The sequence below is a fragment of the Macaca nemestrina genome, chromosome 5, assembly GCF_043159975.1.
Source record: "Macaca nemestrina isolate mMacNem1 chromosome 5, mMacNem.hap1, whole genome shotgun sequence".
NCBI lineage: Eukaryota > Metazoa > Chordata > Mammalia > Primates > Cercopithecidae > Macaca > Macaca nemestrina.
In genome coordinates, this window is record NC_092129.1 from 49,674,656 (window position 1) to 49,687,474 (window position 12,819).

The 12,819-nt window shown below is 36.3% G+C and overlaps 1 protein-coding gene across 10 annotated transcripts in view; it reads left to right on the forward strand.

The window, feature by feature from the left end:
• The window catches only part of LOC105465799 (utrophin), a 579,736-nt gene that overhangs the window by 449,601 nt on the left and 117,316 nt on the right, over window positions 1–12,819 (forward strand). For all 10 annotated transcript variants that reach the window (XM_071096556.1, XM_071096557.1, XM_071096560.1 and 7 more), the window contains one exon: window positions 708–837. In XM_071096556.1, the coding sequence (XP_070952657.1) occupies window positions 708–837 (130 nt within the window). The remainder of the gene's footprint in view (window positions 1–707; window positions 838–12,819) is intronic.

The window sequence follows — 12,819 nt, forward strand, 5'->3', positions numbered from 1 at the left end:
GGAGTTTTGCTGTTTTTATAGGTGCAGGGGTGAAAGTTTAGCTACACTTAAAAGAACAAAGGTGCTAAAGAGAAACTATTCTGAGAATCATAGATTTGCATGAAAAACCTCACAAAAGAAAAATAGTAATTGCCTCAGCATGAGAGATGGAACATATTTTAAGATAATTGCAGATTGTTTTGTATGTGCTCTCATTGGTTTAGTTTTGATTTCATGTATGTACTTTGTTTCTATCTCATTTGTTTTTTTTCTTAATGGATTCTAAATAATGTAAAACCCTTCAGAGGCTCTTATTGCTACTTGTGAAATTACCTTTCTTTGTATCATTGGATGTAATTTTTTTGTCAGTCAGTCTTACAAGAAAAAAGTATCTTAGCAAAGGCTATTATATTTTATCAATCTGACATTTGTGAAAAGCCTAAAAGTACATTTTGTGCAAATTCAAATACACTGTAACAATTTCCCTTAGGTAAAAATTTTAAAGCTGTTTCTTTTTTTGTACAGTTAAGTTTTACAGAAATTATCTTTTTTCCTTTGTATTTTTCTTCATATCTATAAAATTTACATTTTGGCTTCTAACTTAACTGCAATGCTTGCTATTAGTCATTTTCTTGCTAAGTGTGGTCAGAAGTGGTATAGTTGACGATGTCCCTTAATTTGGTGAACACGTGAGGTTACAAACTCAACTTTTGCTTCTCTTTTGAAAGGCCCTGAGACGGGAGTTAAAGGAGAAAGAATATTCCGTCCTGAATGCTGTCGACCAGGCCCGAGTTTTCTTGGCTGATCAGCCGATTGAGGCCCCTGAAGAACCAAGAAGAAACCTACAATCAAAAACAGGTGAGACTGATTTCTCCGCTACATCATAAAAACACATGCTAGGAGAACAAAAGACCCAAAATCAAGTAGGAAATTTCCTTATAGCATTTTAGTATCTAATATTTAAATCTTTTCTTCTAAGTGTTACTTTATTCAAATATGTCATTAATTAACAGATATCTAGATTCTTAAATTAAGAAAATAAAATTTTTGTATACCTCAATATCAATTTTAAAGGAAATTAACTGCAGAAAAAATGGATTGATCTAAAAAGTGTACTGTAACTATAAAAATAATTTCTGTAAGAAATAAAAATTTATATTTCTTATAAACCAGTTACATGATAACTAATTGCAAGTAGTAGTAGGAAGTTATTAAAATATAAAAGTAAATATATAAAATATTTCAAGGTCTATAAGTAAGATTACTCTTGATAATGACACACCAAAGTCCTTTCTTTTACAAGCAGACATTTCTTTAATTTTAAAATAACACAGTGTAGTGTTTATTTACTTTGACTTAAAATTTAAATGATAACTACCTTACTAGCAACTTTACTAGCAAAAAAAAATTTCTTATATTTAAACATGTTATGTAATAATAATTGCAAGTAGAAGAAATTTATTAATATATAATAGTAACTATATAAAATATTTAAATATCTATATGTAAGGTTACTTTTAAAAATGAGACACCTAAATACTTTTCTTTTACAAGCAGACAACAGCATTTGTTTAATTTAAAAATAACCTGCCACTGCACTCCAGCCTGGGCGACAGAGCAAGACTCCGTCTCCAAAAAAAATAAAAATAAAAATAAAAATAAAATAAAAATAACCTGTAACATTTATGTACTTTAGCTTAAAATTGAAACAGTAACTACCCTACTAACAAATAGCAATACATCATATAATAAACTTAAGAGAAAATGTGTAATGAATTCTGGGTCCATTGTACATCTGTATTGTGGTTTTTCACTGCTGACAATAAAATCATTCTGATACATTTTTTAAAATAAACATGCCATTCAAAATCATTTTTCATCATTCACTTCGCATAGTAACAGCAAACCTGAAAGATTGCCTCTTACTGTGTAAATCATAAACATTTATTACTTGTAAGGGAAGCATAGTTGGAAAATGCTTTCTTTGACTATAAGTGGAACTGGATCGGACATATGGACAGGTAGCCATTTTCCTACTGAATCGTACGCAAGGAGCCTTCTCCAGTCTGAATAAATTTCCCATCAAGACCATAATCTTTTTGACTCTCTGAAACTAATTCTATATATGTGTGTGTATGTACACACACACTCACACACACACACACAGAGCACACTTAACTTGTCTGGCATTTCTTTTTATTTTCTGCTGGTGGTATCACCATCTTTCCAGTTAGCCTCCTAGAAAGCTAAGTCATTGTTGAGTCTTCCACTTTTCACCAAATCCGGTGGTCTACAAATCACTCATAATTATTATTTCTTTTCTTTTTCTTTTTTTTTTTTTGAGATAGAGTCTCACTCTGTCACCTAGGCTGGAGTGTAGTGGCGCGATCTCGGCTCACTGCAACCTCTGCCTCCTAGGTTTAAGTGATTCTCATACCTCAGTGCCCCACATAGCTGGGACTACAGGCATCTGCCACCACGCCCAGCTAGTTTTCGTATTTTTAGTAGAGATGAGTTTCTCCATGTTGGCAAGGCTGGTCTCGAACTCCTGGCCTCAAGTGATCTGCCTGCCTCAGCCTCCCAAAGTGCTGGGATTACAGACGTAAGCCACTGCACTCAGCCTTACATTTGCTATTTCTGTCTTTGAAGAATTATTCCTTCTGAGTACTGTGTTTATTTATATATATATATATATATATATATATATATATATATATATAATGTATACACACACACGTACATATACACACAATATACTCATGTGCACACACATACTGCCATTAATTCCATAATTCCACATTCTCAGGCTTCTGTGTGTAGACTTGGAATAGTTTTAGGCAGAATCTGTTGCTACTTTTGGTAGCATCGGTCCCCTTGCATTGTTCTATCATCTGTGTGCGGCACATAGTATTTGCCCATATATTCTCCCTTGTCCACTTAGTCTACTGCTGATAAGTAAATCTTATCATATAATCATATTCATGTTTCTCCCCTGATTATACATCTTTCTTGACTTTCCATTACATACTGAAAAAAAAATCTTGGCCTCCAGCATGACATATTTTATTTTATTTTATTTTCATTTTATTTAATTTTATGTATTATTTTGAGACAGGTTTTGCTCTGTTGTCCAGGCTGGAGCGTAGTGGTGAAATCATGGCCAACTGCACGTCAGTGTCCCAGGATCAAGTGATTCTCCCACTTCAGCTTACTGAGTAGCTAAGATTATAGGCTATGTTTTTAAAAAGTTTTCGTAGAGATGGAATCTCATTGTATTGTCTACGTTGGTCATGAACTTCTGGGCTCAAGCCATCTTCCCATTTTGGTCTCCAAAAGGGCTGAGATTACAGCCATGAGCCACCATGCCCAGCCTAGCATATTTATTTTAAAAATCTTTGTAGACCGGGCACGATGGCTCATACCTTTAATCACAGCACTTTGGGAGGCCGAGGCTGGTGGATCACTAGGTCAGGGGATGGAGACCAGCCTGGCCAACATGGTGAAACCCTGTCTCTACTAAAATACAAAAAATTAGCCAAGCTTGGTGGTTCATGCCTGTAGTCCCAGCTACTCAGGAGGCTGAGGCAGGGGAATCGCTTGAACCTGGGAGGCAGAGATTGCAGTGAGCCGAGATAACACCCCAGCCTGGTGACACAGCCAAACTCTGTCTCAAAAAAAAAAAAAAAAAAAAAAAAAAAAACTTTGTAATTGAAGCCCTCCTGATTTTTCAACAAATTTTTTACTACCATTTTTATGGTTCCATAACCAATCTATACTATCTACTTCCTTGAATGATTTTGGAACTGTCTTGTCATGGATGTGCTACCTTCTCTTCTTTCATCTTTTGAAGTTTTTTCAAAAGAACATTTTAAGGCTTGCTTATGTCCTTCATATACAATATTAGAACGGTTAAGAGCCTTAGAGATGAACTAGTCCAAGGCTACTCACTTAATAGATGAGAAAACTGAGGTCCATCAAGGAAAAATGAACTGCTCAGGTCTCAGCCCAGTCCTGTTGGATATCTAACATATGCAGCTTTTATTTGTATTGATTTTCAGATGTTAACATTTTCTTACTTACCCTAAATTCAGGAATCCAGTTTTGATCATTTTACAACCTATGCAATGCTCAATAAAAGTTTCATGAAGGGTACATGACTGCCTGAGTAAGTAAGAGGTATAAAGAAATTCATTTATTTATTATTCTGACTTTATATACAACCTGTTACAAGAATGTTTTTATGAGCTAGATGTTTAACAATGATTCCTTTCTACCCCACTCTTCCCACCACCACCACCATATTTAACAACAAGGAAAATGAGCCCAGATATCTCATGTACCCCATAAATATATGTATACTTATTGTGTACCCACAAAAAATTTACAAAAAGGAAACAAGCCCAAACTGTAGAGAATTCTTTGAAAGAGTTGAACTCATCAGTACTTACTTTTCCTCACAATCTTGAGTCTATAAAGAATAACTGTAGATGGGAGAAACTGATATTATCAGCAGTAGAGTAATTGGATTATTGGTTTTTAAGACAAAATGGAAATAAACCCCAACTTTTCTAGAATAAGCGCTCAACATTTACGAAATTCCTTTCCTATATCTATCAAGAAACGCCTGCCCCCTCCTGCCACCCTGAGTCCATTCTTCCTGCAGTCTTTGCATCTTACCTCATGCCCCTCCATCTTCTGGGTTGCTCAGGCTAAAATCCATTGGTCACTCTTGGCTCCTTTGTCCTTTTGTCACCCAAATCCATTTTATCAGCAAGTCTTGTCATCACTACATTCAAAATGTACCTAGAATATGATCCTTTATCACCACATCTACTATGTTCTCCTGGTCTAAGCCCCTACTACCCCTTGGATGATTGCAGGTTCCTTCAACTCATCTCCCTGCTCTGACTTTGCTCCCTTATTAGAGATTTCCAACACAACAGCCATAAGGAACATTTGAATATATAAGTCATATCATGTGACTCAGAGAAGTCAGATTCTTATAATGGCTCACAGACTCTATGCCAGGGGATGCCATGTTACGTTTCTGACCTGGTCTCTTATTATGGTCCCTTTCATTCCACTTCCTGCAGGTGTAAGCTCCATGAAGACAGAGGGTTATTTTTTCTTTCCACTGCTGTGTTTTGTAATATTTAGAATATTATCTGGAACATGGTAGGTGCTTATTACATAGTGTTTGAATGAATACATACATAAGCTGAGTACTGTCCAAGGTGGATAAAGAAGTATAAGACATGTTCCTGAGGTTTCAATTTAGTGGGAGATCAAAACTAGCACAGAGGGTGAGAAGGCAAGCCATGTAAAAGTGTCCATACTCATGCACTCAGTTGTGTCCTGAGGATTCTAAGTGATGTGGGCATTCCAGGAGAGAAGGACTCTGAGGGTCAGAGTGGAGAGGTTGATTTCTGAGCTAGTCTTAGGCGTATGGACAGGTAGGAAGTGATTAAGTTCGAGAAAGATGGATGGCCATACTGGGGGACAGGATCCTTAGCAGAACAGCTCAGCCATAAGGAAAATGCAGCTGTATTTTGGGGAGTTAGTAGACAGCCTGGCCTGGTTGCCTGTACGGCAGATGGGGATGAGATGCTTGTATGTGCTGAACAGTTCAGACTACAGAGGACCTGGAAAGTCAGGCAGAACACTGTAACTTCATACAACAAGAAAGAAGGTGCTACTACAGTTTTGTTTTTTTAAGCTTGGGGAAAAAAATAAGAAGTTCACTTGTCTCATCTTATCCAATTTAAAATCTACCTTCAGTCGGCTTTTCTTGTCTCCTTGCTTCTCGAGTACTTTGCAAAGTTTATAAAAAGCTACTTTAAAGCAGTACAAACTGTTACATCACTAAAACTCCACATTATTCTAGACTCTCCTCAGTGGTCAGTCATTTAAGGGTTAAAACGATATTGTATAATTTTTAAAAAGTTTCATGAACATTCTAGTTATGGATCATAGTGTTGGTGAGGAAGTCTGTACATTTGGGCATTCATGTTTCAAATCCCTAATAAAATGTCTAGAAAGATACACAGAAAAAAAAAAAAAAAGATACTGGCTTTTGAGTTCTTATTTTACTGCGACATTCAGGATGTTTTAAGCCTCATGTTTTTAATACTACATTTGGGGGGCAAGAAAAAAAGTCATGTCAATTTAACTTTATGTTAGTTTTTTTGTTTATTTGTTTATTATTAGCAATGTTCATACTGCCTCCTTTCCTGACATTATTTTCTATAACACTGGCTGATTTTACCTGTTGTTAAAAATAAGTCAAAGAAAACTATCCATAATAGCTTTTATAGTTTCGTTGTTTACTATGACTTATGCACATCTGCTATTAGAAGCAGCAAGCATTTGAACATTAGTTATCCTGTTTGATGCCGAAGTACTCAATGTTGGAGAGATTAGATCTGGAAGAAATCAAGTGATTTTTTTTAGTTCTATTCAATAAGCATTTTGTGAGTATGTGATGTGTACCATGCTATAAAGACATACCAAGATGGAGTCACCTCTTTTCTTTTAAGTAACTATTCTAGAAAACACTTTCCTCCATGATTTTTATCTCCAACGCCTTTTTTCCTTCCAACTCCTTTAAAATTTTTTTCTATTATTAATTATCTTATAGTGTTGTATGTATTTTTAAGTATTTAAAAATCACTATTAATTGACCTTTCCACATTAGTTTCCTCCATGCCAATCTTATGCCAGGCCTATTTCAATATATTCTTAATTGGCATTTCTCCACTAACATAAATCCTAAAATGATAAACCTAAAGCACAAACCTGTCATGAGGTTTCCTGGGGACAAAAACTGTCCGTAGTGCATGCCATGGGGTCTGAGCTCCTCCACCTGGCACAGAAGACTGCACAGCATTTTGGCCTCAGCTTTTCCATCCAGCCCCACCTCGTGCCTCTCTTCATTCCACTCTTGAGGTTCATTGGAAGCCAGGCTCCTCACGACGTTCTGCAGGTAGTGGTCTTCCTTGCCTTTGCCCCATTGCCCATCCCGGTCTTCTGCCTGTAGGTCCTCTGACCTGATTTCCAACGCTTGCCTCATTGGCCCGCGCAGCTGCTAGTCATCCTGCCGGCTCTGCTGGGGCTTTGTGTCTTCCTGGACGCTTTCCCTTCCCGAGCTCTCTGCCATGATTCCCTGGCACCCTGTTGTCTCTCTCACTGTGTTTTCCAATGTCTGTGTCTGAAGCTCAGCCCTTTCCTCTTTTTTTAGTGACTACCCTCATTGATGCAGAATCTGAAAGAGTATAAAAAAATGATCTGAGCAGCCAGGATAGAGATTGTGTGGAAAACATAGTGCAGATCCTTTTCTTAGATCATGGGAAAGAAGCCACTGAAGTACTTCTCAGAGGTATTAACTTCTACTGTAGACACTGGTATGAACTTGATGTCCGGTGAGTGATAGGTAAGTAGCAAAATGAAGTGACAGGACAGGGACAAAGATCAATGGTGAGAAATGACTCTAGCAGTCTGACAGCAATAAGGAGAAAGAAATGATAAAAAGATATGCAAGAATCCTAAAATGAAACAAAACCAGGTAGTCTTTGGAACTTTCAACAGTAAAAGAAAACTGAAGCTGTGGATTATGGTGTGCGTATTTCTGAAGACAGAATATAAATCAGTTAAGAGAAGGCATAGGAACTTATATTATATTTTAGTAAATTTTCTTCCAAAATGGTAACCATAGAAAAATAGGGCTAAATGGGTAAAATGTAGCTCTTTGGAAAACTCAGCTACTCAAATTTCTGCTTACAAATGGCTACTAAGTAAATATGATTTTTAGCCGAACTAAAATTATCTGAATCCGTGTAGAAATTTTGCCAAGTTCACAACTTTGTCAGTAGTCCCTGACTTTTGTTTGAGCAATATGGAAATACTTAATTTCATTTAATTTGTATCATGTCAATGTATACTTTTTCCTTTTAATGCAATTGAACTGTTTTTCATTTGATTTTAATCCCTAGTTTGCATGTGTTAGAAAGTATCACAGTACAACAGTCTCTCATCCTTTGCATTGTTCTTTGTACTTTTCAAGCCACTTTTATATTCATTCTCCTGTCTATCCCAATGAATTGAGCTGATCATACAGTATGATTTAAAAAAATAAATAAAAACACAAAGGTCAAGAAGGTATTATGGTGCTGACCAAAGTCATCCAGCTAATGAAAGGTAGATTCAAGAATAGATCCCTAAGCATCTATGACAATGACTTCCTTAACCTCTGGATTTTGGCTGGCTTTTGACTCATCCCTTCAATTCTATCTCCTCTGTCTGTGTTCACTGCCAGCCATCTAGCCCCTAACTTCCTAACTTCTCCTTGATCTCAATGTCTAGAGCCTCTTAACCTTGCATCCATGTTTTCTGGTCTCTCCCTTGTGCTGCCAACCTCCCCTGGCTGTTCTCAGTCCCAGATCAGAATTCCTGTGTGAACCACACTGCTGCACAATGAAGCTGTGCAAGACAACAGCCTTCACCCACCCCTACCCCCAGACCTCCAGAGGGAATCAGGGAATACTTGTGTCTTCTCTTCTGTTCATTACCTTCAGTTCAGTTTAAAAGTCAGATATGCACAGTGGAGTTGGTGCCTTCTGTCGGTCTTCCTCTCTCTATACCACATACAGATGCAGGCAGGCAGGCATGCATATGCACAGGCACCCACGACCAAACGTATTTTATGATTTAAAGCTATCAATCACTAAATAAAACTGCTAACAATTTTATAGGCTATTTCACCTCTAAATGTGTTTAGAAAATTACGCAATTCATTGTATACATATGTATGGAGAAAACACCTGTCCTCTGCTTTTGATATTTTTAGATTAAAAAAGAGATTGCATTATTTTGTTCATCAGTTTCCTCAGGAATCGTCTTTAAAATTATTACAGTTAAAACATTACTGTCACTACAACTACTATTTTATTTAAGCTGCCATTTCCATTTCAGTCTGGAGCAATCAGTTTTGCTTAATTTAAATATTTTATTAATAATCATAGAAAAACCCAGTTATTACTTAATTTAGTATACTTGTGCATGTATAGTTGAGTATAGTGGGTATAGTTGTGTATGTGTGTATATGCATATGCATATACAACTTTATATAGTTGTGTATGAATGTATATGTGATGAATAGTTAATAATAATTTTTCAGATAAAAAGTACATACGGGTTAAAGTTTTCCTCTTTGGTCCTTTGACAGATGGCTATGTATATTTAGTAGTATTTAATATTTAACTCAGGGTATACTGTTTAATTTTTAAATATTTCCTGATATTTTAGAAAACCAAGTATTAAGAGTATTTTTCTTCTCTGTAAAATCTCACATATTTTGTGATCTAACAAAGAATTGATAAGTGACATATTCAGTCTATTATGTCAGTCCACTTTATGCCAGTATTAGCAAACTTAGGCAAATACAATTTCATAGTTATTAAATGAGTGAAGATTTGAAATTTATATAGTTTAGTAGAAGTTACTTTTATATTCTCCATATAACTTAAGGTTATAACATTATTTTCTTGTTATGTAATAAAATGAGTACAAATTACACATTAGTTAATACAAGTAATTGGGCTAGTAAAACTAATGGGTGTTTTCTCCCGGGGCTTTTGTTTTCCTTATAACAACTTTATTAATTGGAGCCTCACTCATTGTAAATGACAGGCACACAGTTTCCCTAAGTGTAGGCATGAAGGGGAAGGCATCGGCCTCCATAACCGAACCACGGCAGAGACGTAGCTGACCACAGGGACTGGAATACCACCCAGAAGGCTTTTCTCCATGTCTTCCTTTCTGCTTCTCTGTACAGGTTTTGATTTTCTTAGCTTTCCTATAACCGTATAGCTCACAACCTCATACCAGGAAGGGCTCACCCTTCTTTAGATCCAGAATATTCCAGGAGAGGGCTCTGGTTGACTTGGCTTGAGTAACATGGGACTCAGGGTCTGCTAGGATTGGCAGACCCTCTTCATAATATCATGCTAAATGGAGGAAGTATCCAATCCCATAAAAGAAGGGGAAAGTGAAAAATGGTGGTAAATGCAGACATTCCCAACAAGCCAGCATTTCACAGGTGCTGACCATGTGCCACACACTGTGCCAGGAAACTTACCTGCCTTGTTTAATTGCATTCTCATAATAACTTCTTGAGGGTGAATACTTACCACCCATTCTACAGATGAGGAAACTGAGAGTCTGAGAGGCTTAGAGGCATACTGTCTTCTATGTGACAGAGCCAAAATATGAACTAAGGCTTATGTCACAAAACTTGATGCTCTTAAAACTGCCATAGTGTACTATCTTAAACTACTTCAATAATAGTTAATATTTGTAGATATTCGGTAGAAACAACATTTTATTTTCTATATTCTTCGATTTTAAAATAATTCACACAGTAATTGAACATGTTTATAACTCTTTGCTTTTTTCTTTACTGTTTCTCTTTCTTCACTGAAATACCACACTGCATAATGGAATCATAAACAGTTCACTGATTTCCTAACACCGAGGGAGAAGGTGTCTAGGCAATATTAGACTTTGTCTTTTTAATTTTCATATAAAAACTTGAAGTGTAAGTAATTGCTTTCAGGCCTATAGACGACGACAATAATTTCGTTAGCTTCTCAAGTCCGATTTAGATTCATAAAGTTGTAATGCATGAAAAAGCACAGAAAAATATAATGTTACTTTCTTTTCCAGTGTTCTTAACTACAGAGGAGTAATGTTATTTTTCACAAATTAAAGTTCTATAATATCTGTATGAATATAATGCGTCTAGTCTTCAACTTTTCTAAAACATAACAAGCCAGCTGAGTAAGCCCATCGATTGGGTAAAAATTTGGAAAATGTTTTTCATGCTAACTCCTACCGTAGTAATAAAATCTCATTTAAATAAACAACAGTCCTCATGAAGAATTATATGATAAAGGTAGCAATAAAATCTCATTTAAATAAACAACAGTTTTCATGAAGAATTATATGATAAAGGTTTGTTTGGTGGACCTAGCATTTTCAATTAATTGTTTACCATCTGTTATGTTCTCTAATCAGTGTTACAGCCATTCATAAATCACATTTGCCTCATAAAAAGATGGCAATAGTTTACACGTGTGTATTTTATTATAATCAGCATCTGGGACATTACTTTCTGATTTAAACATAAAGGACAGGAGGATACAAGGCTCTTTTAGTGTGGTATAATATACTTATTTTTTGTGATTGTTGTTGTTCTTAGTAGACAGCTGGAATCTTCCAAGAATTGGAGGTTTTGTCATTTTTTAAGAAGTATGATCCTAGCAAAGGCATCAACTCTCCTCTTCAATTAAGCTCATCACTTATTTTGGCAGTACATAAACATAAGCCATATTTAACTTATTAGAATGGCAGAGCATGGATAGAAAGCTCCAGACTTCTTTGTAGCTCGATCAATCACTAGGGGCTGTGTTTAGCTGGCAAGCAGCCTTGGGAGAGATGGGCAGTTGTGTGGCAAGAAATAAAAGACTTTGAATCTAAATCTCCTGTCCTTTGATTCTTGAAGGAGAAAGGGGAGAATTTTCTTTTTTATTTTCTTTTTCTAGTTAAAGATATTGTACAGAGATTGATTTGTGCATTTAACAAGTACGTTTTGAGTGCCTACCATTTGCAAGGGAGTGTTCTAGATACTCGGGATACAGTAGTGGGCAAAACAGATGTTTTTTTCCTTCTGAAACATTCTCAGCTTTTCCTTTTTCCTTTTGTTGCCACCCGCCTGCCCCCAGTGACCCATCTGTTGATGTCCAGCCCAAATGAATTAATTTGAATAAATCGCAAAACTGCCACTACTTGGAGAAAATTCAGGGATTATTCCTGAATGAAGAAAATGGAAAGATCTCAGGTTGCTTAGTGAGGCTGTGATTGTCTGTTCCAGGGACTCTTTGATCTTCCTGCTTCTTTCCTTGGAGTTGTGTCTGTCTAGTGGTTGGGCCTGTTTCTTCCTCCACTCAATGCTGGGCTTACTTACTTTGGCCATTTCACAGGGAGAGTAAACCTTGAATATATTTAGACTCCAATTCTGCCTCTGTTGACTTCAGGTCAGTGGTGCCATGTAGCTCCCTCCACAGTGTATTTTGTATTCGGAGTTCCCCTCCATTTGTGTCCCCTCTCTTAATAACCTGCATTTAATATTTGTGGAAGGTAGTCCCTAAGTCTATTTACTTTTGAGGTCTTGATGTTCTCTAAATATATCTATGTTCTTTTTTCTTTAAAAAAAAGAATTTGAGAAGTCCACTGGCAGCATGGATGACTCCATGCCGTCTTTATCATATCCATATTGAAAGATTTAGGCTGCATATTAACAGGTGAATCTGCTCTGAGTAGCCTCTTGTTATTCTCATCCTTATAATTTATTAGATTGACATAATTAGAAGCACTAATCAGCCATGGCACTTGATGATGTACTTGTAATCTGGCTCATAATGAGTGGCTGTCATCAGTTATTGTACAGAGTAGGAAATGGTCAGGGCCCTCTCAAACACTGATTGAACATTTCAGAGTTACTAAATGGATCTTAATCACTTAATCAGAAAATTAGGAAATAATGTATTTCCCCATATTTTCATCAGAAACATCTTTTGGTCATGAGAAAAGAGAGAGAGAAATAGGAGTGGGGTAAAGAGAGAGAGAGAGATTGAGAGAGAGCAAGTCAAGTCTTTTCCCTTGAGTTCTTATTGGCTAATCAACCTGGTTTGCTTACATGAAAATCTCTACAGATATCTAAACCTCCCAGAGCTAGTTATAAAATATTAAAAAGGAATGGAAGAGTAACCTTCCTCAAGAGCCTAC